General features: G+C 39.3%; 1 protein-coding gene across 8 annotated transcripts in view; it reads left to right on the top strand.

Moving 5' to 3' along the window:
* C21H7orf50 (chromosome 21 C7orf50 homolog) overlaps window positions 1–24,732 on the top strand; it is a 137,778-nt gene that overhangs the window by 100,824 nt on the left and 12,222 nt on the right. For all 8 annotated transcript variants that reach the window (XM_052773149.1, XM_052773144.1, XM_052773143.1 and 5 more), the window contains one exon: window positions 6,554–6,729. In XM_052773149.1, the coding sequence (XP_052629109.1) occupies window positions 6,554–6,729 (176 nt within the window). The remainder of the gene's footprint in view (window positions 1–6,553; window positions 6,730–24,732) is intronic.

Genomic DNA, 24,732 nt, shown 5'->3' on the forward strand with positions numbered 1-24,732 from the left:
CCAGTGTTTTTGTTGTGAGGAATTGAGATTCTAAACCCACCTAACTTTTATGAAAAATTTTAATTTTTTCTTTGAGCAATGTATAATTTTTTAAAAAATCTTCCTCTGTAAGTGCTACAGACATGATGTAAGGAGGTATACTTCTACAAATGTTACTTTTCATTCAAAATTTGCTTTCTGCATGGTAATGAAATTTCATATGCCCTCTCTGGTCATACTACTACTTTTCATAAGGTGCTAAATGATAGAAAATAGTTATTTAAATTCAATATGGCCATGAACTATTTTATGCAAATTCTATAGCTGTAGTTGTAGCACAGTTCTTTGGCAAGCCTCCAATAGTAAATAATTTGTCAATCTTTCTTTTATGAACCTTGCATCTAAGGATTTGCCAGCCTTTCTTCTTTATAGGTTTTGAACTGTGTTTATAGATTCCGCTTTTTGTTTTTGAGCTGGCAGATGGCCAGTTATTTATCTGGGTTCATATGTATTGTGTAAGACAGAAACAGAACGTTTTGCATGCTGATATCATGCACGGGGCATTTTTGGGGCAAAAGGCTACTTGTAAGCAGAATCCATTACGTGACGGGTTGGTAGCTCCTCGTCAGCCCTTGGTCAGTGAACAAAGCACCTTTTGACATTTCTCTATGTTAAAAGTTATGAAATAACATGAGCTTAATGAACAAACAAGGCAATACAATGCTCCTACTATGAAATAAGCTGTATGATCCATTTCCCCATCTTTCTCTTTGGAGTTCAAAAATTTGATGCCCTTTTTATACGTTTGTCGCTGTTAGTTGAGTTACAATTTATTCCTCCGAATTTCTGATGTTGCTTGCTTTGCTGTTGTACAGACTTGTGTTGCAGTGCTGGTAGAAAAGGACAAAAGCCTACTGGCTTTTGTAGGAGCTAGATTCACTGGTACTAAAAAATAGTAAATTTGGTGTTGTGGCTGCTCTGTCGTTGCTGCTACAGGTTTGGCAGCAAAGCCGAACCTCTGAACAGGTGGAAAGTTCAGACCTACACAGGCGAGTCCCAAAGGCAGATTTGTAATAAATGAGTATTTGGTTCATTGTGGCAATTCTTCAGAGTTTCTGACTGTCAACCTTATTCTGTGCTGGCAACAGACAACTAGGGATGCAAATGTAGGAGTCTTTGAAACATTGACAAGTGAGGAGGAGGAATGGAAGTCTTTAGAAGAAGTCTTCAATTCTACTCAGGCATGAGGCAGTCAAGGACCTTTGGGTCCCTATAAATCTGGAAACAAATTAAAAAATGCACTTACTGCTCTGCTGAAACACAATACAATTAGTGTGCTGTTGATACCATCTTAGTACTGGTTGCCCAGCCATTGTGGTTCATAGTCGTCTGGCAGTATAAGATTTTATGCAGATGCAGTCTCTGAAAAACTCCACCTGTTTGGTTTTGCTACTCTTGCTGCAGAAAAAAGGGTCAGGTTTCTTCAAGAAATCCTGTCTTGGGTACATCTTTCTGCCAGTTTCTCTTGCAGTTATAGTTACTTTTTTACTGTTCTGAATTGCTTAGCAGGACTGCTTTACACTATTAAATGCTTTACTTCTGTTTGAGATGGCTCCCCTTTTATGATGGGTAAGCTCATTTCTAAAGATCACTTACAAAATGTTACAATTTGTGCAATATTTCCAGATTACAAATAATAATGGAAAACTTTAACTGGTATCTAAAACTACCACAGCTGAAGCCTCCGGGTATTTTGAGTCAGATGTCTTAGACTATTTACCGTATATTACTATGTTTATGTACGATTCAGAAATTTAGAGCCTGGCATTGATGAAAGGCACTGTATGGGCAGTCACAGCGCTTCACATGCAGATGGACATGGTGTGGTGTGAACTTTGGGAATTTGCTTGAAGATGTCTGAGCTCACATCTCTATACCCTTGCAAAGATGATATAGGTTTTTATGAGCATAAGTGTTAAAGACTTGGGGTTCTGTCTTTTACTCAAAATATGGCATCCAGTGGCAATATGCCTTTTAGCACCTTTTGAGGCCTTCTGGAAAGTTTCCAAATAGAAGACTCCCACCTCCTTAATCACGAGAAAACACTGGCTCTCCTCTGAATGTCATTCATTCAAGTGTACTGACCTAGCCTGACCTTGTTTAGATTGAGATCTAATGAGCCCACAATCCAAGGTGGTGTGGTAGCTCTCAGCAGGCTTTGCAAATAAGCAAGTGTTGTGTTTTTCTGTATGCATGTGGTTTAAATTTATCACATCAATAAACAAGTGTCTCACACGCTCAAATAGGGACTTTACAATGTTGTAGTTAAGACTAAATTGTAGCACTACAAATTGTGATGTCACTTTATAAATATAGAAGGAGACAACGTGGAATATTTATGACCTCAAAACAATGAAGTCCTGTTGGTTGGGGTTTTTTTAATTTAAATAATGACATAATACTAAAACTCTTAATCCAAATGGCTCACAAACTCTGGACACATCTTTCAGGAAAACAGTCACACTAATGGTTCAGGGAAGGAGAAATTAAAAAATAAGGCTGTTGATTTAAAGAAAGGAGAGATGCATCAGTAAAGTATCATAACAGAGGTCATCCAAGTTAAAATAAATACAGCTAGGCTTTAAATTCCAGTGGAAGGTTTGGTTTTGTTTTCTTTCGAGTCCCAGGTTTTGGGGAACGTTGGTTTTGTTGTGTTGGGGTTTTTTATGTTGCGATAAAACTACCGTCAGCTTCAGTGGAGAATATACCACCAAGTGTAGGTATTTTATGAAGCACATAAAACTTGAGGCTTTCAAATTAAAACCCAGTCAAGGACAGATGGTGGTACATACTACTAGATTAATCAAGTTGACGTGGATGGATAAAAGTAGAGTTGCAACTAGAAGAGTTGTTTGAGCTGTGAGGTTGTGATCTCTTTCACAGTATGTGTGCTGGGAGTCCCAAACAGAAGCCTGATGAATCCGATTTTCCTTGAATGATGCTGTGGGCTAGCAGAAGGTACCTCCAGCTGTAAATCCTGACTCTTTCATGCCCGGGACAGCACCAGCCCCGCAGGGAGAACAATGTCCTTGTTTCAGACAGCCGATGGTGCATCAATTGCGATGCTGGAAACAAATGTTGTTAGGGCTCGGTATTTATGTTGGGACCTACAGGGAGGGAGCAACTTGTTTTGTTTTTAATGGAGCAGCCGGGGAGGGGCATAAAAAGCTTTTTATAATGCGAGGAATGTGGGGGGGAAGGGAAAGTACAGAGATACGCGTTTACTGTAAGTATGAAGAAGCAGAGGCCTCTTTATCAGACCGGCTCTAATGATGTGCTACAGTCACTTTATTTGAAAGCTTCATGGCTCACAGAAAAGTAAACAAGTTCATTACATTATTTTTAAAGGAAGATTAACTGTAGTGTGTCGTCTGTTGGACAGCTGCTGTAGTAATCTTTTACAAACACTTTATAAATGACCACCCTCAGTGTTTTCCTGGGCTTTGTGTGGCTGGATTGTTATTTTAGTAAGTACCAGGGTGGCTTTTCAAATGAAAACGTTGTTTCCTGTGTAACAATTACGTACCTACCTTCACCCTAAATATTATTATATTCTCAGCATGTGTTATAAAACGTCTTCTATACAAATGCAACATATGTTGCTTTTTTGCATGTGTTTGCACATGAATGCTGGCTTTTCCACAGAAGTAGCTAAAAAATATTTTAAACAAAAAAGGCAAATCCTCTTTACTGTCCCACTCCCATTTATTCTAATTTCTGCTTTCTTGCCCTTTTTTGGTCTTTGAAAACAGCAAGTTGAAAAGATGAGTCAGAGTAAACTTAGATGATACATGAATTGACACTGAACAAATGTTTAGTCCTTAGCAGGTATCTTTGGCAAATAAGATTGTGTTCAGGTATTGTCTTCTTGAACCATCCTTTGCTCGAATGTCAGCAAGAATGATGTTATTTAGCACCTTGTCTGGATTTTCATTTGAAAGCACTTGACTAACACAAATTGATGTAACACTAAGGATTTGTGAGTTTATAAAGTGGTTTTAACCAATCTTTCCATAAAGCAGTTGATCTTGTGCATTCAGGTTTCAGTTATGGGTTCCTTGAACAGGTCAGGAGGGAGCAGAGAGAGGAGGAACAGCGTTTCTTCTGCACTCAGTTTGGCCTCCATGAGTTTCCGATGCTCTAGCGGAGGACCTCACCTGGCAAGTACGATGCTATATAGTAAAGCTGCTGGACCTGAACCAAGTCCGCTCTGTGAATGTAATTCTCGTTCTTGGAAATGTTGGTGGCAGTTAGACTCCTTTATCTTCCCCAGCCTTGGGATGTGAGATGCTAATACTGCTGCCATAGGCATGGGTGGCCTCTCCGGACTGCCTTACTTGTCCCTGTATACTCCACCTTCATCAGCTAATAGTTGAAGTGCCCGAGGGCATGCAGATTTGGCAGAAACATCAGAAAGCGTACTTTATTTCTTTTCAGCAGAAGAATTATGGATTTAAATAACTCAACAAACGCTTGCATGCAATCTCCCATTTTTCTGTCCTTGTCATATAGGAGCCTGCTTCAAAGTCCACCTGGGCCACCTTAACATCCGTGCCATTTCCACTGCTGTCGGTGGGTGGGTTTTCCCTACCCAGAGACCCCATCTTCTTATAAACATAGCCTGGCCTTGCAGGAATCTGTTCCTTGCTCAGGTTGTCTTAACAAATTCGGTACAACTGTTGCTGAGGAAGTGGATTAATTAATGGAGTCATTCACAAATCATTACTGCTTGGGCAGCATCTCTATCACATTTCACTTTACTGCAAACACTGTTTCCACAGCGTTGTCCACAGCCCCATCTCTTCTCATTAAATGTCATGAGGAGGATGTTTAAACCGTCTTGACAGAAGGTGCTAAATAGGGTTAGGTAAAAAAATGGGAGCCTGACGACCTTATCCAGTCTGAGCCCATAATTTAGAATTGTGTCAATGTTTGCAATTTTGACTTGGCTACAAATGATAGTAGGGAAGTAGTACAGCACAGCAAACAGGAGCTAAAACCCCCGAGCTCATCACAAGAGCTAATACGTCTAGTATTTTTGCTACTGGATTTCTGTTCTTGGAAGAGAAGGTGATACTTAAATGGTCCTTGTGCATACCTTTAGCCTGCATTTTATCGCAGTGCCTGACCCATGGAGGTGGCTGAGAAGCAGCAGGTCCTTAAACCATGCTGAAGGTATCTAAGTTTTATTTGGGACTGTGTGAGATCTGTAACTATCATATAAGCTAAGAATTAGCACCACCCCTTCAGTCTTGGACTTGGAAATATCTAAAAGCAAGACCAATACAGTGTAAGAGTCTTGTTTGCAGAATTTCATAGTTTTTTCATTGCTCAGTTGTTACTGGGAGGTTGTACAGAAGAGGTGGCTTCATAGTGTCCAAATCCCTTCTGCTTCCCAAGGTACATAGGGGTTTGGGTACCCAGAAACTACTTCATCTACAGTTTCGTGAAGGTCTATGTATGATGATCATCAGAGTAGTTAGGGTTCTGTAAAGAGTAAGTATCTCTCTCGGGGAAATCTTGGGGAGGGCATTGAATAAACAGCCATCTAGTATTAGACCAGCTGCAGTTTTTATGCTTCTAATTGATACTTAACAATTTGGTGAGCCTATTGCCTGGAAAGATATGAATGAACCTCTCTCAGATGTCTAGGAGTCCCTGGAGTCAATCTCATCTTGCTATGGAACAACATTTTATTTCTACACTGTGTGATCTCACACTGGATTTTCCCTGATAAACTCAGTGTATCTCTTTAATGCTCTTCATCTCTGTGTGAAATACTTTCATTTGGGGTATGCTTATGCGTATATTTATCATAATATGGTTTTAGATGTGAATAGTTAACTGTTCTGTCTGCAAACCTAAAGCAACTTTAACTTTTGTGGGATATATGTGTATATGTTTATTGAAGATCGTGCATATGTTTACCCAAGATTGCTAAAGGATCTCCAAGAGGTCTTGGATGAAAACGGTAGTTGTCACATCTCCTTTGGCATAATGGAGATGAAGCCCCTGTGTGGCAGACAGAGGTTTTCTCTGTCCAGGGAGGTGTGAGGTTACACAACAAACAGCCCCAGAAACTAAGAATCTTAAGGAAACCCTACGTCTACTTAAATGTGTGTATGCTAAAAACAATCCATACCCTCCCTACACTATGAAACAGCCTTTGCTGTTCGCATTCCCCCCTCAGGTTTGAGTATGGGAGAACAAACAGCACAACAAATTTGAGATCAGATGTTTAATACATAGCTAGAAGGTGCTCACATTACTGTACTGCTGAGAGCAGTATAATCATCTACAGAGGGCAGTTCTACAGATTTCTGCAAGTGCAGTATTTACAGTTCTGTGAATTGAGCAGAGTAGAGAGGTGATGGAACTATAGTGAACAGTAAAATTATGAAGCTTGAAGCTTCTGGTTTTAAATATTACCTGTACCCTTCAATTGCATTTATGCATATTTTGTTCACTTTCCTATAGAAATATAAACACTTTATTTAAATGTTGATTATTTCAGGTGACAAAAGAGGAGGAAGAACTTACCGCAGAGGAAAGGAGGAAACTGGAAAGAAAATTAAAAAAAGACCGCAAGAAGAAGGAAAAACAGCTGATGAGGGAAGCTGGAATCTCTACTAAAAAGGTGGAACCCAAAAAGCAGTCAGGATCTGAGCTGGCTCTGGCCTATTTAACCAGGTAAGAATAGTAAAACCACTGCAGATGCTCCCTATGAATTAAGCTGTAAACCATGCCAGAAATCCAGAACAAGCTGAACCAAGTAATAACACATTAAAGGAAATTGCTGCAGTTAAGTGTTAAGTTAATGTTTCATCTCAGTTGACACCCTCGGGTATGGCTGATCACCCCATTGTATTTATATCACAGGAACAAGTGAGAGATGTTAAGTATGGTGCAAACATTTTATAGAAAGACAGCTCATGTCCTGAAGATCTTATAGTTGATATATAAATACCACTGGGTTAGCTGCACTTACAAAGATGAAAGGCACATGGCAGAAAAGATTGCATTGCGGAAGTTAGTTTTGTTTCTTGAGTACGCTGTTCTAAGCAAAGGAGTTCCAGTTGTTCTCTTTATATAAGTGAATTGCATGAAATGGTTAAGCATTATGGAGTCTGAACTTAACCACCTGCATAGTGTTTGGATATTTGTAACTTGAGATGGGATTATGCCACTGTTTTAAAGTTAATAGTGTACAATGCCTTATTTTTGCATACCAAAGTATACGGCAAGTATGGTGGCTGATTTCAGATCAGAAGCAATTACTTCATCTAGTTAGTGCACTTATGTATAATACTTAAAATTCCAACATAAAGCAAAGGCTATGGTTAAACTAAAGAACTACAGGAAAGCATTCATAGGACCCTACAGACAGTAAGAGGTCATGTATAAACAGGACGATAGTGTTTATTTTTTTCCAAACTGCAAAATATACCCTGTCTGTAAGACCTCCAGAAGAGGCGTGTTACAAATACTGGGTTACCACGTGGAACAATTCCAGGGTTGCATCTCTGGCCACGCTCAAAACTGAAGCATCCAGACTGTCTGAATTGTTACTTACCACTCTCAGTGGGGAGGGAGGAAATTAATTGCATTCCAGGCAGAGGGACATGTGCATTTTTGTTACATAACCCTCAGCACGCAGCGATAGCAAAATGACAATAATATTTTTGATCTGGAAAACAGCTGGAGTAGTTCACCACTGTTTTGAACTGCAAACGGATTGACAGTTAGCTTTGAACCATCTGCTCAGACTATACTCTGGTATGTGTTCTACTAAGTGGTGGATCTCTGGATAACGGATTTCAGGTTTGGAAAGCAAAGGAACAAGCTATGGGTTTTTGCTTGATATTCCACTGTTATCTGTATGGATTTTTGCCTTGTTAGGTGAGAGAATGTGAAACTACATTTGAACTAATATTTGAACCAATTTGACTCTAGATCTAGTTTCACTTAACCTGTACCAAATTACCTTGAAATAGTAAACCTGCAATGTCATTTGGTCTCACACAGAGTCCAAGGGCTATATATACAGCAGTAGGTTGTGAGGGTTTATTTCAGCAACAGACAATTTGAATTTTGTAGACTTAACAGGGATAGTTCTAAGATACTGAACTGCTAAGCAAACATAACCATAGACACCGTTCTAGCATCAAATCTGCTGGAACCATCTTGCACCATTGTAAATTACAGAAAAACAGCTTAATCCTTTTACACCTCAGACGTGTTTTCAACCCAGCAAGATCGGAAAAAGAAACAACTGGATGTAAAGTAATCAAAGAAATAATATATTAGTTGGGGAAAGGAAACTAAAATCCAAGCTCTGGAAGTACACTGCAAAATCCCCAGCAACTTTAGTGGGTTAAGGATTTCAGTCTACGTGTTTTTGTAGGGCTACAGGTGTGAATAATATGTGGGAGGATAAGTTAATCTTAGTGATGCGAGAGATTAATATGATTGGAAGTAAACAAAAGGGTGCTGTGGATTTATGTTTTGACCCACCTACAATAAAAAGCCTTGCATGACATAAGGGTTGCTAAGTGAAGTGGCATCTTAATTCCCTGATGGCATGTGAATCTCCTGTAGGACAGGTGGAACTTGAAGTACCATATGATAACTAAAACTGTCATTTTTATTTATTAAGAGACTATTCGCAGTGTGAGAGCACAACTCTGTGAGGCTTTAGCCTATGACAGGAAAATACTGGATTTGTTTTAGTGAAATTTTGTTTGATAACTTTTAAAGAAAAATGTTAGAAAGCATTCAGTGAAAGATTTTTTGTTACACATCTAGACTTTTGATGTGCAAGGGAAAATTAAACTTATTTTGTAAGTCATTCATATTTTAAGAGGTAGTAGTTCCCTCAGAGTGCAGAATCATCTCTTCTGGTGTGTGGAATTCTTCACCAGGAGAATAAATTTCTGTTTCAAGCAGTAAGGTCAGGGAGAAGTAACAAAATTTTACTTGGAGGAAATAAAACATAGTTAATAACAGTTACTGTTTTGTGGGGGTTCCTGTGCTTAGAAAGCCCTGCTTCTGCGATAGCTTTATATGTTCCGTTTAAAAAATAAAATGGAAGTATCAGGCAGCCCACAGGCAGCACTCCTCTCTTCACTGAGGCACAAGGTGACTTTCACAAAGACGTGCCTCATTCTTTTAGTCGAGATGAGTTAATGAGGAGAGCATGGATGAGAGGGAGTAAGGCATGCAGTGTGCGGGGGGCAGGACCAGGCTAATTGCATACTGCCCTTCCTGACGGCTTTAAGACCGGCACCGCAGCAACGGAGCTAGAGTCGGAGTGATGCTTCGCACGAAGAGCAACGGTAGACTGAGGCACGTGGCTGTCTTTGACAGCACTGCCGATGCGTGCCCCTGCTGCCGGGGGCTGCTGGGGGTCTCTGTGAACCTCCGTACTGCTGGGCACGGTGTGCTTCAAGCTGACCAGTTCTTCCAATTTTCCAGGTTTGAGTCTAAAACCAAATAGCCCTTGATGCTTTGCCAGCCTTCAGAGAGGTCAAATTATCATTTTATTGGAGGACCACCCTAGCAATTGAGAGGTGCCTTTTCCCCATGGGTACGGGATGGCCACAGGCAACAGCAGCTGATGCCAACTAGCAAACTGCAGCCCCCAGCTGGACCTGAGGGTGCTGAAGGGTTTCCCCTGTGAGCTGGGTGACCTTGATAGCCCAGGGTTTTCAGCAGCTTTCTCATTTGAATGAGACCAGGACAAGTATGCACCAGGTTTTGCACTCCTGATAGAGGAGAAGCAGCCAAATGGCTCCTGTTTTTTTCCTCTCTCACTTTCTACTGGCCTGTTGGGAAAAAGAAAGGGCAAGAAAAAAATGTCTTTGCTTCACCAATTTTTATCTCGCCTCTTCCCTCGATGGGATAAGCTCAGGCCGTTTCCCAATGCAGTTCTGTCTAACGCAGCAATCACAGCATGCCTGCGGAAACAGAAGAAAGTCTACTATCATCAGATTCTCCAACTTGCTGGGGAAGCAGAGAGGAAGATCTGAAGTTATATAGAGGATTAAAAATAGGGAGCTAAAGCAAAAAAGGAAGCAGAAAGGGTATAAAACTGTGAGAAGGAAAAAAGAAAATGTGGAATAATGAAAAAAACCAGAGTGGTACTGAACAGAAGAGAAAAAAACCTGTAAAATTACTGCAGAGGAATAGGGAAAAGCAGGAGTGAGGAAGTATAAGTGGTTGAATAAACTGCACAAATCTCTTCCTTTTAATGATGACGTGCCTTTTTTCTTTATGATGGTAAGTGATGATTCAGGTTTAAAGCCAAGATTAGAATGTCTCATTACTGTGCTGCTTGGAAAATATAAAAGAAAAATTCATCCTTTTCTGAGCACTAAGCGCCTTCATGTGAAAAGATGTTGCAATTCATGAGAATGGTAATTAGACTTAATTATAACCTAACTGACCTTCTGTGGTGTTAAAATGTTGGCAGAACTTGTTTGTCTTGGCAAGCCACTCTCTCCTAGAAACGCTTCTGTTCTTGTGTTTGGCTTAGAAAGTTCATTGCTATATGGATCTGCACATATGGTTTTCTCCATCACCCATCAAAGGAATAGACAGAGATCTGAAAAGATGTCACTAAAAGTATGTGGAATGACAAGATTGATATCATCTGAAGTAGAAGTAATAGGTAATATCGTTATCTGGATATTGCTGTGAATTACCTAAGCCCTGCAATATTATTTATCACATGTTAAAATTTAAAAAATAAGCTGCTGGAGTACATTTGTTTTCTTTCTGTAATGATTTATGTTATAGTAGTAATATATGTCACCAGAATGTTTCCCAAGGCATTGTCTTTTCAGTTTTCTTTATAGATCTTGCTGTCCTCAACCCTAATTTAAATTTAGGTGAGATTCAGAGAATATCAGAGACTTCTTTAAAGAAAAAAAGATGCTTATAAGAATAATGCAAAGCAAGGGGACATTACAGAAATACAAAAGTGAGAGACAGTCAGAGCTTCCCATCGAGTGGGGAAATAGTCTGACTCTGCAGAACGCAAGGTGTTTTTTGCTGAGCGCAGTGGCAGTACTGCTGAAAGCAGTGTACAACCCAGGGCGGTTGTTTATCTGCTGTGTTTGCAGGATGGAAACAGATCCCAGTCCTCGGTCAGGCTTTATTACAAACGCTGCCAAGCATGGGAGATTTTAAAGCTGAAACATTGTTCTTGTTTTCAAAGAATACAGAAATCTGAGCTGTGTTGCTGTAAGCATTTATTTTGATACTTTGATATTTTTAAATATATGTAATATATTATATTATCTATATTATATAGATATATATGATATAAATAAAAATAACGTGTATAAAGTATATCAAGTTTTTACTCCTACCGGAGCAGAGGCCAACTGGAGAAGAGCATTAATAGGTAGCATAGTGTTCACTTTGTGTTAGCATCGGAGAAGTTTCTGATTTTTGAAGGAACTAGGAGATGCTTTTGCTGGGCTGTAAAGAGGGCAGCAACGTTTGAGGTTTGTGGCCAAACAGCTGAGATGATGGTGGCCCTTCAGGAAATCACAAAACCATTCATCCTACCACATTTGGGGCCAGGTGACTCTATTGGGAGAGCTTCTGCACAAATACAACCACACTCATTAATGTTGAAAAATTTAAAATACATTGAGTGGGCTTGTGTCAGATTTAGTTTACTTTGTTGATCCATAACGTTTTGAAGCTGTTTTACCTTTCACAGGTTAAGTATTTGTTTAGCTGCGGTCAGTGATGACTTTTGATGTTTGATTCTGAACTTATTTAAGTCATTCTCATTGCTGCTGGCCTTAATCTTTATTAATTTCAAACTTGGCACTGGTGTTGATGTTTCACCATTGATGGCTTAAGCTTTTAGATATTAAGAGTAACTGAAGCACTAGAAATCTAAACATACACAGATTTTTTTTTTCTTCCTCCAGAGACAGACTCCTTCGGTTTGATAGCAACTAACATTAGCACTTAGTGTCATTTCTCCTTCCCCCACTCTCCGGGATGGAGAATGAGCTTCCTTCCTGATAGGGAGGTGCAGCATATATAAAAGCTCATCAGTTATCTTGAATTTCATAAAATATTGGAGAGCTGCTCAAGTGATAAATCTCAATTAGCCAGTAGCAAAAACAGTATGTGAACTTAAGAGAAACCATTGTAATTAGACACAGAAATGTTGCTGAATTCCCTTCAACAAGTGGGGCTTTAAGGTGTCTTGAAAGAGCAGCTTTTCCTTGAAGATTAGGGGAATAGCGATGGAGGCTAGTTTTGCTTTAATAATCACAGGGCTATTTTTTAAAGGTTCTGGGGCAAGCATTAACTATGGATGTAATTAATTAGTTCCATAAGAAGCCTCATGAATCCAGAGAGTCACATACAGGATAAATTTGCATTTGGTGTTGTTCTGTTGCTGTTTTATATGGACTCGGGCAGGCACTTGCTACCATCTGATTTCAAAGGCTTGCACATTTCCTAATATTCTAGAGATCAGTGAATTTGTTTTAGTACTTCTCCGACTTTCTGTATTGCTTGGCTTTTAACTTCTACCAGGGCCTGACCTGCCTCTAAGTGGGATTCCTCTCCTTGACCTAAATCAGCGTGTCTGTTAAACTGAGTGTTTTCCAATTGATGTTAATAGTTGGACAGATCTTCCTCATTTTAAAGGAAGCCACTGCCTCTGTTTGTGGCAGAGAAAAGTAGTCTCATCTTATTAAGAGTGAGTTACCTTATCATTATCCTACACTCCCTTGTGTAACTTAAGTACCCCATGGCATCTGATGAAGCCACCTCAGTTTGTTTGCAGTTCCCTAGCAGCCCCGGCATTACTCAGAAACTCTACAAAGCTCTCAGTTGCAATGCCCACACCTTCCTATTTTTAGGGTGCCGGTATGCCAGCAGTTATTCTTGTGGGGGTAGGTGGAGATGTCCTATTCACTCTACAGATTTGGTGCTGCTTAGGGCTATTCTGTAAACATACTCAAGCATATTATCTTCTGCAGAAGGCAAAGCTTGCTGTTAGGGTATATGAAGCAGAAAAATTGTTCTGCTATGTTGGACCTGTTATTCAGCAAGATTTTCTAGATCGTTGTATTGCCCCACATTTTGTAAGTAACTTCTCCCCGTCCTGGTGTTTACATCCTTCACGTGGCTGTTACTGGTTTTCTCAATCTCACTGCCCCTTTGGTGAAGCAGTACATCTGTAATCCTTCATCTGCTGCTAGTCCTTCCAGACTCTAATGTGTTCTATTGCTCTTCTTTGAACTCCTGTGTCTGTGATCGTTCTGGAAATGCGAGACCTGGAAGCAAGCACGCTGTTTTACTGGAGCCACCTTCCAGCTTCACACAGAAGGGACTGAGAGTCTGCGATTCCTTCCTGCTCCCTGTCACTCTGGCTTGGTTTACGGGCAACAACACTGGATTAATCTTTGAGCCATAGCGCATTGCGATTTCACGTTTAATTTGCTGCACACTAAAAACCTTTACTTTTTTTTCTCCCCCCAAACTATTATTCAGTTTTGTGTTAATGACAGCGTTGGCATGAACATGGCAACTATAGCGATAATAAATTTTTCACTGACTGTAAAAGGGACAGTGCTTCTCATTCTACTTCAGCCTGGCTGCAGCAAGTCAGATACTCTACTGTTTCAGAGTTGGCTTTATGATATATATTTCCAGATGTTAGTGTCCTTGTTATCATCTGATTAGTCCAACTATGCATTTAGGATTCTGTGGATGTCACGTTACAGTCTCGGTAATAGCAGCATGCAGCTTTTGCCTGTTTAATCAAGATGTCTGACGGCAGCCCAACTTGATGATTTTCAGTCCCTATGATACACTCATTGACTTCTGGATTCACTTTTCTGAGTCTTGATGGCAAGTGATATGCGGAACTGTGTTGGAGCCATGCCTGTGTTTTCCTAACCCCCGCATGACATCCACAGGATGTCATATTGTGCAGGAATTGCTTTTAAACCGTTATTAACTTCTTGGTGGGTTAGCTGCTTTTTATGGTTCTAATACAACAATTTCACTGCTTCGCAAGAAGCACATTAACATCTTACTCTTAATTTAGTGAGTTCATTCAGATTACTGTTCCTTATGTAGATCTCGTCTTTTTCCAGCTGTAAATATTACAGCTATCCAGACTGAGTGATCAAGGCTTTGCCTGACAAAGACTCACCAAAAAAAGGAAGGCAACAATTTTGGTCTGCAACTCTTGCATGCAAGTCCAGCTTTGCAATGCAGATGGTTAAAGAGATGTCTGCGCCAGTGCTGAGCAGCAGAAGGTGCCTGCATGCCGCAGTGCTGTGCAGAAGTACTGACTCGACTCTGGAAGCTGAATAACCAGGTCAACACCCAGATGAGCCTGAATTAAGAAGTCATGGCTCTCTGCAAATGAGCTCAGGCACTGCACAGAGGTCATTTATAAGTTACAGCACTTCCAATGCCAGAGTGGGCACCGAGGCTTCTTTAGCTGTTACTGAAGAGAAACTTGTCAGTTAAAGTTAATGCTGACAAATAATAGTATTATTTACTACATAATTCTAAAAACAGCAACCAAAAGTAAGAACAAAAAACAACTTTAAGTAGCTCAGAGCCAATCTTAGCTATTTTTACCACGAATTTCTGGGAAGAAAATGAACCGTAGGAATATATTCTGGGTATCTGTAATACTATCCTGGAAATGCTCCAGATGGACAGAATTACTTTTTTTTTTTATAATGTCAGTCATTTCTAGCAAGTCCTCTCCATAGTGGTGTATCAAGTCATGAAGATCCTAGGTACTTGAATGTATTTTGCCATTTCTAGCTTGCTGGACTCTGGTTTCTAGAGACAAAACAGGTGATTGTTTTGAAGATACTGAAATGTCAGGTTCTAAGACTTTTAAGCTTAGTTATATGTGGAAGTTCTCAGATGTTGCAGATATTTCTGTGGTATTTTTAACTCATTCAGAAGTAGGAAGTTTTAGAAACATCAACGATTGCATGATTTCCCAGCCAAATTAGTAAACGCTTATGATGCAACTCATTCGACTGAGCTTTGCAAAAGCAGCTGGACTAGCACAACTTTCCCTGAACCAAATCTCTTATGGTTTAGTTATTAATGTTATTCTGGATAAACTTCTTTGTACAGGGAATGGTTTTGGAGTAGCTTTCTTAACCCTTTGCTTAGCGCTAAGGTGTGGCTTAAGAGGAGAAAGCAAGGGAAGCTCATGTCCATGCTAAATTTTTCTCAGTCAGAGTCAGTAGCTGTTCTATCTTTCTAAATTTGCTCATTGTCCTATTTAGTTTATGGCAGAGGAAAGAGATTTCTTCTTGTAATTTCCATAACCATAAATGGTCACTAAATTTAACAAAAAGGGAGAAGTAGATTAGCAAATTCTAATCCTGCTTTATGGCTTCAAATCAAATAATTCATCTTTCTAAATCTTTGAATTAATTTTATGGAAGGTCACAAGTACATATCTCAAAGCATATTTCAGTAAAAGCTGCAGAGTGATTTACTTTGAAATTTTCTGTCTCTTTGCACTTCTACCCTTTTTTCAGTGTGAAACAAAGCTGTCAAAATATTTACTTGGGCATTTGGTTCAAACTTTCTCATAGGGAAATACTGTATTTAATAGCATCATTAACATGAACTCACAAATCCTTTCATCTGACATCTATCATTTACAGGATCAGCTGAAAAATATGTTATCGACTAACCAGCCCCATCTTTAAAGGGATTTTTATTTTTGTTTTTTTAAAAAATATTTTCTCTATCTTCTCCCTGTCATAGTAATGGTAATTTACTTTTCCATAATACTTTTACTGATAGCATATCATGACTGTATTTTGACAAAGTAAATGAAAAATATTTTGATGCTAATTTATTCACTCTTGTTATGACGGCTTTTGAGAAATTGTTATATTACTCTGTTTTTCAGATGGATAAATTAAACAGTGATGAAGTTTGTCACTCACCAAAGTCCTTGTGCTATCCAAAGGTCTTCTTTCAAGCAAGTGACATAAGGGAAACTAGACGTAGCTTTCTTCTCATCTGAACACAAGCTCTATTTTCTTTGGCCCTATACCAATGTCTCGTCCCAACAGACCTGTAGGATTTTTCTCAATTCCTTATTTTGAAAGAGGAGTTTGCATGGATTTTTTTCCTGTAGTGGCGTCTCAAGACATTCCTAAAGGCCACTAGCAACTCTGCTAATCTCTGGGTGGGAATGCAATGTATGGGTTAGTATTCCAAATCCTTTTAGCTACTTTGGGAGAGATATCTGTCTTCCATGGTTGGGGTCTCCTTTCAGTTGTGGTCCTTTGTGGTATTGCTGCAAACGACCAGAGCAGCTTTGTTCCATTTTATTGCTGCTGATAAAACTAGGAACAAAAATTCCTGAGTTAGCCAGCCAGCACTTTTATTATTCTCAGTCACATATATAAGATTTTTCTCCTGCATATGATCTTGTATCAGATGAGATTGGTGGCTCTTAAGACGGCTCGTTCTCACGTGCCTGAGGAGGCTTCCCATGCATTCTTGGTGAATTGTTTTTTTTTCAAAGTTTAGTTTGCTTTTATTTGTTTATAATTTTTTCAGTAAAGTTTTTAAGTTTCCACATAAATTTTCACATATATGTTGTCACAGCTATAAATTGTATTAGTGGTAATTAACCATCGTGCTGTAAAGTGCTTCCTCAGATGGGGAAAACTAGATTATGTGTGTTAACTGCATAAATATTGGGGCAAAAATAGTTGAGGTTTCTTTGCCTGATTCTCTTTCCTGTAAAATAACGTCTTTATTTCCAAACCTAGTTAAGAAAATTTAATGCATCCTTTCTTAATGACTCTCATTTCCAGTAAAATAAAATTTAGTATAAATGAATTTTCTTAACAGTTTATTAAATGTAGCCATTAGATATTTCTCATTGAGATCCAGCTTTCATCTGTCCATAGTATTATACAAAAGAGATTGCATCTAATTGAATAATTAAGCAGTTTTAAGGTATTATTTCATCTGAAATGACTTTTAGAAACCTTGTGAGATATATTAGGGGGATTCAGAAGCAGAATTCATTAATAACAGGCCAGTCTGCTTCAGGACCGTATCCTGACAGTAACTAGACACCTTCATTTCTCACTGAAGTTGTGAGTGCTCAACACTTCACACAATCACTTTGACCTTTTCCATTTGTCTTGAGGAAAACTTGTGCACTATTCAGGCCAAATAAAACCAGAATAATTAAAACTACCCGTTTCACATATAACTATTACAACAAACTACCTCTTGATATTTTTAAACTAAAAGCAGATTGCAGGGATTATTTACTTTATTTTAGTAAAATTTCATTTGCGGTGAGGCTTCGTTGAAGGAGTGTGAGGCATAGCTTTTTCCTCCCAGCCTCTGAAGCCTGCTTTCCCCCGGCTCTCCAAACTCCTTGCCTAGCGCCTGGCTCTGAGCCCAGGCATCCCATCCTTAACCCATCTTCTGGATTTGAGAAAAGGCATTTTGTACTCACCCATCTTCTTCATGGCAGAAATGCAAAAGGAAGGGTTTATGTTTTCTCTGTGTCATAAAATTTAGATCTAGGAGAATTAACACTGCTGCTCACTTCCTCAAACACATTCAAACTATTCATCCAATGCCCAAATAATCAAAATAGTGGCGAGTAGTTTCATAGCTCTAGGGAATCATTTAGTCTAGTCAGCCAAAGCCAAAATTAAAATTTAAAATGCAGTTGGCAATGATTATTAATCAGTTAGCTCCAGGGAGCCGTCAAGGCTTCCTAGCCAGAGTTAGAATAACAAGCAATATTTTTGAAATAATAAAACTGGATCCTTAATAAAACTTGTCTCCTGCTCCACACATTTATTAATACGATGATGCCCAAAAAGGTATCAGTAGTTACTTTTATATGAATAAAATTGAATTGGAATGAGAGCCATCTGCAGGAAGCAGTAATTGGCAGATCAGTTTCTTTAAGTGTAGATTACTTAAAATCTTAATAGTGCAATGCACATGACAGGATATTAGAAGAGGAGAATCTGATGCTGTCCTGAATACCGTAGTGCAGCGGCAGTTTTTATTATGCAGTGAGAGATACCCAAACATATCAGCTAAAGCAAGAAAATGCAAGTGGGCTGTCAACTGGTATACACTTTTAGGTTGATCTTGATATTTTCATTGGCTTGTCCCTCTTTAGAACTCTTCTGCAAAAAGAAGAGTAAATAATTCTGTAACATTACAACTTAGGAGAGTCAAATGGCCAGGAGTCTGTAACACTCTCTCTCCTTCTGCCTCTGCTTTACTTCCTAATGAATGCAGCCACCGGATGTCGAAATTGGGATGTAAAAAATGACAAGGATGGTTGATGGGTCTTCTTTTTTTTAAAAAAAAAAAACAAAAAAACCCCCTTCTATGTAGGTTCTTGCTGTTGGTCCAGAATAACCCCAAATGTGGTATCCTCTCAGATGCACTGTAAGATGTATGTGTGATGCATTATTTGAAGAGGGCTGTGCGGGGCTTCCTGTAACAAAGATGAGCTATGCCTAATTAGCCAGCAATAAAAATACTTGGATTTCATTAAAAAAAAAAAAAAAAGCCCACAAATGTAATTTCTGTAACTGTGCCTCTAGGGCTGGTATCCAAATTAATAAATGCCTGTTCTTCAATACTGTCCTAAGAGAACTCAGTTAAGTAAAGGGGCTAGGTAAGAATTTGACAACGCAGGATGTCTTCTGTACGCCTACAGAACATCGTCACCAGAACAGGCCAGCCTGTGGAAAAGGTATGGGGCCAGTCCTACAGCACAGGCTCAATGTTCTGCTTGCCTTTGAGGGGGGGATTTCTCCTTTCCTGGAGGCTTCAGCTAGAGCCCCTGGATACCCCAGCGGATGGGATTGATTTGAGGCCAGCTGTTTTTCAGCATGAGTATCTCTGCTTGTCAAGGAAGGAGAGGACACGGGAGGTACTTCTTCACAGATGCTGCTGGCACCCAGCCTGCCTGGCCGTGCTCCAGGTTGCAGTGGGTGGGTTGCAGCCCTTGCATCCCTCAAGTTCAGTGACACCGCGCTCCACAGTCTAAGCAGCTCCTGTTCCTCAAGGGTGCGGGGAAGCCCTGTTGGGAAGTCTTCAGGAACAGGATTTGAATCTTGTGGGGAGGAAGGGAGGCCGGTTGGGCTCCATGCAACTGGGGCTAGATGTCCTGGGTGTTGAGAGTCAGAAGGGAAGAATATGCGTGGTGCTGGGACTTAGCGCAGGTGGGCATCTCGTTAGCATAATAAGAGAGCATTTCTTTTTCGTGTTATAGTCAAATGTTACTCTGGAGTTTGGAACTGCGGAAGTGCACATCTGATCTTGCTGGCTATGGAAGTCCACGAGGTATTTGCAAAGGTAGAAAGAGTACAGAAACACCCAACCTGAAATTAAATTAGAGACATCTGATTACAAAAAAGCAACGCATTTTCAGCAGCGCTGCTCATCAGAGGTCCGGCTGGATTAGACACCTTCATAGGGTGCCAGCTTCACTTTGCAGCTTCAGGGCTTCTTGAAATAGCCTATGCATAATAAGTAAATAACACAAACTTTCAACTCAGTATACTGAGCAATAAATTGGCACTTTGGCATCCTGACTGGTTCAAAGCAAAATCGATCAGCCAACATCTTCAGTATTCAAATCCTTCTCCAAGTGGTCAGTTCTTCATCTCTCCTCAAAAACTTTCACTGATAAATTTTCGCATGAAGTTGGTTTCTCTTCCAGCATTTTCTTTCAGCATCACTAGGTGAAAAACCATGACACTTTCATACATTTCTGGTGTTTTCTTATTAAATTTAATCATTGCTAGCTTTGAGATAGGCCTTAAAATTTTACAGACTTTTAAAGTTACATTAGTAAATATTTGACTTCTCATAGCAGCTTTTTGTAGCTTGTCTAATTATTCTTTCATTAACACTGTAATATTCTAAGTATAACTAGTATATGTATGACCCAGCACTGCTGAAACTATAGAATTTTTTGTATTGATACCCAGAGCAAGATTAGGGTATATTAATGCTCCACTAGCTGTATACCCATGACTAGGTGTTACTGTTGTAGTTTTGTGGCACTGAACAATAGAATTGAATCTTCTAGATCTAGCTTGAAAGGACTTGCATTGCTTATGCTGGTGAGCAGTGAAATCCAGTGATTATTTGCTCTAGCTGAGAACTACTCCAGAACCTAGTCTTCTCCCAACAACATGGAATTACAGAGTCACAAGCAGTGATTTCAGCCTGATTTCAATCTACATGCTCTTCAGATCCCTCCTTTGAAATGCAACAATTAGTTTAAGATTAAAAATTTTTTTCATTTGTTCTTAATTGTTTAATCTTGCCTATTACTCTTTTCTTCTTTGAGATGGTTGGGGTGGGGGAACCTTTAAAAGTTCTAAAAGCTGATTTAAAATAAAAAAAAAAGCAATGAAAATGAGCTACTGGTTGCAACTCAGCTTGAATCCATGCCTTGGCAGGAGTATTCTGTACCACAGTTGGACTTTATGTGGCGTAATGGTAAGGCAGAAGAGAAGTGACCATATTTTTTTTTTTCTGGGTCTGGTAGCATATCCCACATCTGATCATCAGAAAGCATTTATATAAATGGATTGTTGCCAACTTTTGAAAATTATTTTACTTGCAGCTGGCTTCTTACATGATTTTCATACAGACTATGGGGCCCTCTTTATCCCCTCATACCCCCCAGGATGTTCGTCATGGGAGGGAGGCATAACAGTTGTTTCCATTTTCTGTTTCCCTTATTTCTGGTCTGGGCATCAGTGTGACCAGAATTAAGTGCAAGAAAAGATGGACATCTGGAGAGGAGATGGGACTTCAGCACAGCATTGGGATAGCACTTAGTTGTATATTCCTTGCAGGAGCAGAACAAATTGGCTGTGAAGGGCTCAAATTCTGGTTTTTATTCTTCTTCTGTGATAAGTCAACTCCTGCTTTGCCTTCTTTTTATGAATGTATGTAAAATAAAAAGCACATTTAGCGTAATAATATAGTAATATTAGCCGTGGGCTTTCAAGCCTACTGCTGACCTTTTTGTTATTACTGAAAACAACAGAAAGTTCTCAGCATATTATTACTGCTGAATATATATTTTCAGATCAAAATGCAATTTTGCTGCAGGCAGGCTAATACAGATACAGCAACTAAATAACTGTACTAGAAAAAGAATTAAAAAAAAATTGTAAAGGTTTTTTTCCCAGTGGAATGCTCTTGGCATTTGCAGGTGGGTTGGTGTCTATGAAAAGTTGACAAGTTGAATCACAGTAAGATACCCTACGTGTATTGTACCATATATAAGAGATAGGAGCTCTACTGATGACCTGCTGTGTGATTTTGAAGCATTGTTACAATTTTCTGGGTCAACTTTCCTTTCCACTTATCATCTGTCTCATCTGTTTATACTCGAAGCTCTTCAAGGGAACGTCTCATGTTGCGTTTGAACAGTGCCTATAGTGGGAGAGGAAGGGGATTTCTAGCTTGGCTGAAGCTTCAGGATGCAAACACAATATCAAACGTTACAAATAATGGCAAGTGATAAAAGTACATATAATAAAAGATACACTGTGATAAACATTTTATGTAGATGTAATCAAAGCTTTGCTTTAAGGCACAAAGGCCCTTTCCTTTTGCTTTATAAATACTTTCTAAGAAAATTCTGTGACCTGTGTAGTGTGCTGTACAGACACAATCAGATACAATCTGTCCTTATATTTGACATCAGGACAAAAATGGGACACTAAAAAGCAAGTTTATTTCTTCCTGCATGTGTGATTCCTAAATTTAAAAAGATGAAAAATAAAAGCTTCCTCCCCTCGCCTTTTCACAAGTCTTTAGTCATTATGCTGGTCTAAACCAGATGGAAGAATATATTAAAAATTGTTTTTAAACCACAGATTGAGAAATGGTGCCAGGATTTTCAACCAAAAATGTGGCACTGATTCTAAAGTCTGTTGACGATTTTAGAAAGTTTTCTTCTGGCAAAAGAGCTCCATTAGTATCTCTTCTTCTCTTCCAGGAAAATAAGGAAAATCTTTATCTGAGTCATAATTTAATTAGCTTCCAAACTGGATTTGAGAATATCAGTATAAATATATTAACTGTCCCCAGGAATTGGAGTTGGGAGATAAACAGTCATCCATAATGCGAGAAAAAGACAGTTAAGAATAAAGACTATGACTCTCTCTTACGTCTCTATCTTGAGTCCTGATACAGATTAGTGTGTCTAAGATTTTAACTACAGCCATTCCAGTCAAGTGTTTGAAAATCTATTTCGAATTTAAATTTTGGATATTTTTTCCAAATGAGGAGAATCAGCATCACACATGCTTGAAATGAGATTTCCTCTTATCTTGCACTGAGCACTGAAGTGCTCCGCAAGGCGGCTTTCTGGGCATGCAGGTGTTGACAAAGACAGACATTCAAAAACTATCTGTTAAAAAGTAAATTCATTTTAAATGCCTCTGAGAGAAATAGAAGAAATTCTGAATACCCCCAATAAAAATAAACACTTTTACATTTCCCTTTAAATAATTGTAAGTGTTATAACTGGACAAAAAATTATTATTCCTACTTCACTATATGCACTATAGGACATTATAAAACTTCCATCCACATCCATATATTTTTTATATATCCATATAAAACCTCCATCCATAAAATGGCTCTTCTCCCACAAGAAAGAGCTTATGCCAAATTTCTACTCTCTCCATGCTGCTTCCAGTGGTTCCAGGGAGCCTCTTTGAGGTGCTGGGTTCCCGTGCTCACCTGTTGCCCATATGTGGCATTACACGCACCGCCGAACTGACTTGATAACAGTATTCAGAGTTTCCAAATTCGGGCCTTATAAGGGCAGTGAGCTTGCCTTAAACATAAGTGCATGGTATTTTAAAGTCGCTGCTATCGTATGTATGGCATTGTGAAATATTACAGCAAAGCGCTTGAGTGCCAAGTGTTTCAGCAGGGCTTTAAGTATCTTTAAGGGAATTTTGGTATGGTTGTTCTTTATTGAGGAAGCACCTGTTATCCACATTTTACGGATAGGGCAGTGAGCGCAGAAATGATACCTTTTACATTGTTTGCAGAGCGCTTGGGGAATAACGTGCTTAACTTAATTCCTGCAAGCCTTAATCATGTGCCGTAACTTCTGTTCAGCCTTCCTTGTGGGGCACGTAGAAGAGCGTAGGTGATCCGTAAAGGCAGGTTTCAGGGTGATGAATAACTGAGTGTATCAAATCAGAAAAGTACCCAGATAAACAAGGTGGGAAGAATGTGACAATTTTTGTATAGTGTTGCAGTATGCTGCTTTTAACGTTTTCAATAGATCTTTTCAATGTAGCCTTGAATGTGGTGTAATGGACCAGATCCGTTGCTCTGTCCATCCTTTGAGATTCAGTGAAGCTTGAGAGAGTGAGACCTGAGGGTCCTCATGGGTAAATCACAGGAGAGCAAGAGGAGGCTGCACCAACCTTGTCCTCAAGGCTGGAGAACCCTTTCAAATTAATTCCCTGATGCTAAGCCTGGGCTGTGTGCTGGAGAAATCTAAATTTGGTGGCAGTCTACTTTACCTTGGACAGATACCCGGGCTGGAAGGTGTATCCAAGGTGGGCTGGACCGTCAGCGGCTCAGAATTGGAGCAGTAGATGTAGGTGAGTCTAGGTGTCCTTGCATTTGGCATGCAGCAGTGCTCTCATGTCTTCTGGAAGGTTATCAGCAGTCACGTGTCTGTCTGTCTGGTTTCTCGAGACTTGTCTCCTACCCAATAATCTTTTCAAGTTGAATGAATAAAATGGTTGGTTCTCAGCACAGTGCTTTTCTACACGTAGGACATTATTTTATAATTTTGACAGCTTTGTAGTGTTTTGTCCTGGCCAGTAGTCTAAGCAAATGCATTGTGTTGTCTTCCTGAATCCAATTTGTAACAATAATGTTTTTCTCTTACTGTGTTTCTGGAACCAATTTGACTACTTTCCCTTCCCCTTCTCTTTCTGCTAGGACATCTGAGAGAGCGCTCTGCCCTGCACGCTACCAGCTGTCACTGCCTACTTACGCTGCCCGTATTCCCACGTTTTGGGAATAGATCTGTGTGAAATTACTTTAATGTAGAGACTCAAAGTCATTTCTGAGATAGACCACTGAGAATCTTGGGCAGCTTTTCTACATGAGACTCGCATGCTAAAAACCAAAAGTCCAAATGTGAAATTCCCTAAGCCGCTTGATTAATTTGATTCATTTCCTCTGTATCTTCAATTTCAAAGCCATTTAGGAAGATCATTTGCACAAACATAAAAGTTCTCTTTAACTAAAGTCAACCAATGTGTTTTTTCAATGAGCTAGAGCTCATAAGAAAGATTCAAACATTAACTGTGTAAAGAAGGCAATTAGAGTTTGTACAATATATTGAAAATTAGCCTGAGGCATACTGGAAAAATACATGTTTTACACATGTATATTTTCCACCCAGTTCCATAGTTTATATTAGATCTGGACATAGATACTTCTGAAGGCTACCAAATTAATTCAAACTGTGAAAGGGGTTGTGATTGTCTATAAAAAGTTTTTTTTAAACTATAATGTAGTTGGTCTTACTCTGTATATTTAATCACTCAAAGGAAAAGCCTCTTCTACTGCTGTAGTACGTCAAGG

Source organism: Harpia harpyja, chromosome 21, assembly GCF_026419915.1.
Source record: "Harpia harpyja isolate bHarHar1 chromosome 21, bHarHar1 primary haplotype, whole genome shotgun sequence".
In the NCBI taxonomy this organism is placed as follows: Eukaryota; Metazoa; Chordata; class Aves; order Accipitriformes; family Accipitridae; genus Harpia; species Harpia harpyja.